Here is a 1,035-nt window from a genome sequence, read left to right as displayed (position 1 = left end):
GTTACATAGCCATACATAAAAAAAAAATAAAAAAAAAAAAGTATTCCGACGAATTGATAACCTCCTCCTTTTTTGAAGTCGGTTAAAAATATGCCGATTCAAACGGAAAATGCTGTTTTAAAGTGAACAAAGTTATACTCACTTATATGATCGAACAGCAGGGAAGCAATGAAGGAAAAACAACTTATGGAGACGACATCACCGATAGATGCCGCTAACGGTGTTGCCAAGTTATCGGGATTCAAATTAAATCTCTCAGATAATAATATCACAGCCACTAATACAAAATCTGTAATGAATAAGAAAATAAATGAAGGTGGATTAATGTGAAACAAGAAATTTAATAACGTTTTTATTTTGATACATATTTTAAATAAATTTTTTAGTAGATTTCCAACAAACTTATGTACCTAAAACAAAGCACGATGAGGTCGCCGTAAACATGGCGGATGCCGTCAGCAGCATAACATGTTCGAAATAGAAATTGCCATCCATCGCCGCACCCACACCAGTAGCAAACATAGCGACCAAAAATGAGGCGACCGTCGCTTGTACTTGCACCAATGCAATATTGCCGACAATCATTTTGATGACTTCCTTACGCGTGGTCATATTGCCCAAATTGACCTGTGTCGATAGACGTGATGCGAGGCACATATCGAGATTGCCCTTGAGGCCAAGCAATGCCGGCACGAGAATGAATAGTTCGGTGATCTCTTTGAAGACACGCCATTTCTATGCAAAGAATGTGAGTGGAATAAAGAATTAAAATTATATATGCATATGTAGGAGATGCATATGAAATACAAAAATTGTACAACAAAATCAAACAACTTATGTATGTATGTATGTTTGTATATGTTGTAAGCAAATTAATCAAAATGTAAAACACGTAATTGTCAAATTTAAACGCCACTTTAGTTGCATATCATTAGCCAATAAATATGTATGGTGCGAACAATCATTATAATTGAGGTATATATACTATATTCTATTTTGACATGTGTAATTGAATTACATATTTATTTACATTGC

General features: G+C 34.4%; 1 protein-coding gene across 1 annotated transcript; it reads right to left on the bottom strand.

Moving 5' to 3' along the window:
- Nucleotides 1-90: 90 nt before the first annotated feature.
- LOC108359415 (solute carrier family 41 member 1-like) lies at nt 91-736 on the bottom strand. Its single transcript, XM_017611273.1, has 2 exons — nt 411-736; nt 91-289 (listed from the first exon to the last, which is right to left on the bottom strand). The coding sequence occupies exons 1-2, from the start codon at nt 655-657 to the stop codon at nt 99-101; spliced, it is 438 nt and encodes a 145-aa protein (XP_017466762.1). The 5' UTR covers nt 658-736; the 3' UTR covers nt 91-98.
- Between the last annotated feature and the right edge of the window lie 299 nt (nt 737-1,035).

Source organism: Rhagoletis zephyria, unplaced genomic scaffold (assembly GCF_001687245.7).
Source record: "Rhagoletis zephyria isolate East Lansing unplaced genomic scaffold, Rhagoletis_zephyria_1.1 Rzeph_scaffold_00386, whole genome shotgun sequence".
NCBI lineage: Eukaryota > Metazoa > Arthropoda > Insecta > Diptera > Tephritidae > Rhagoletis > Rhagoletis zephyria.
This window is presented reverse-complemented; position numbering and strand designations above follow the sequence as displayed.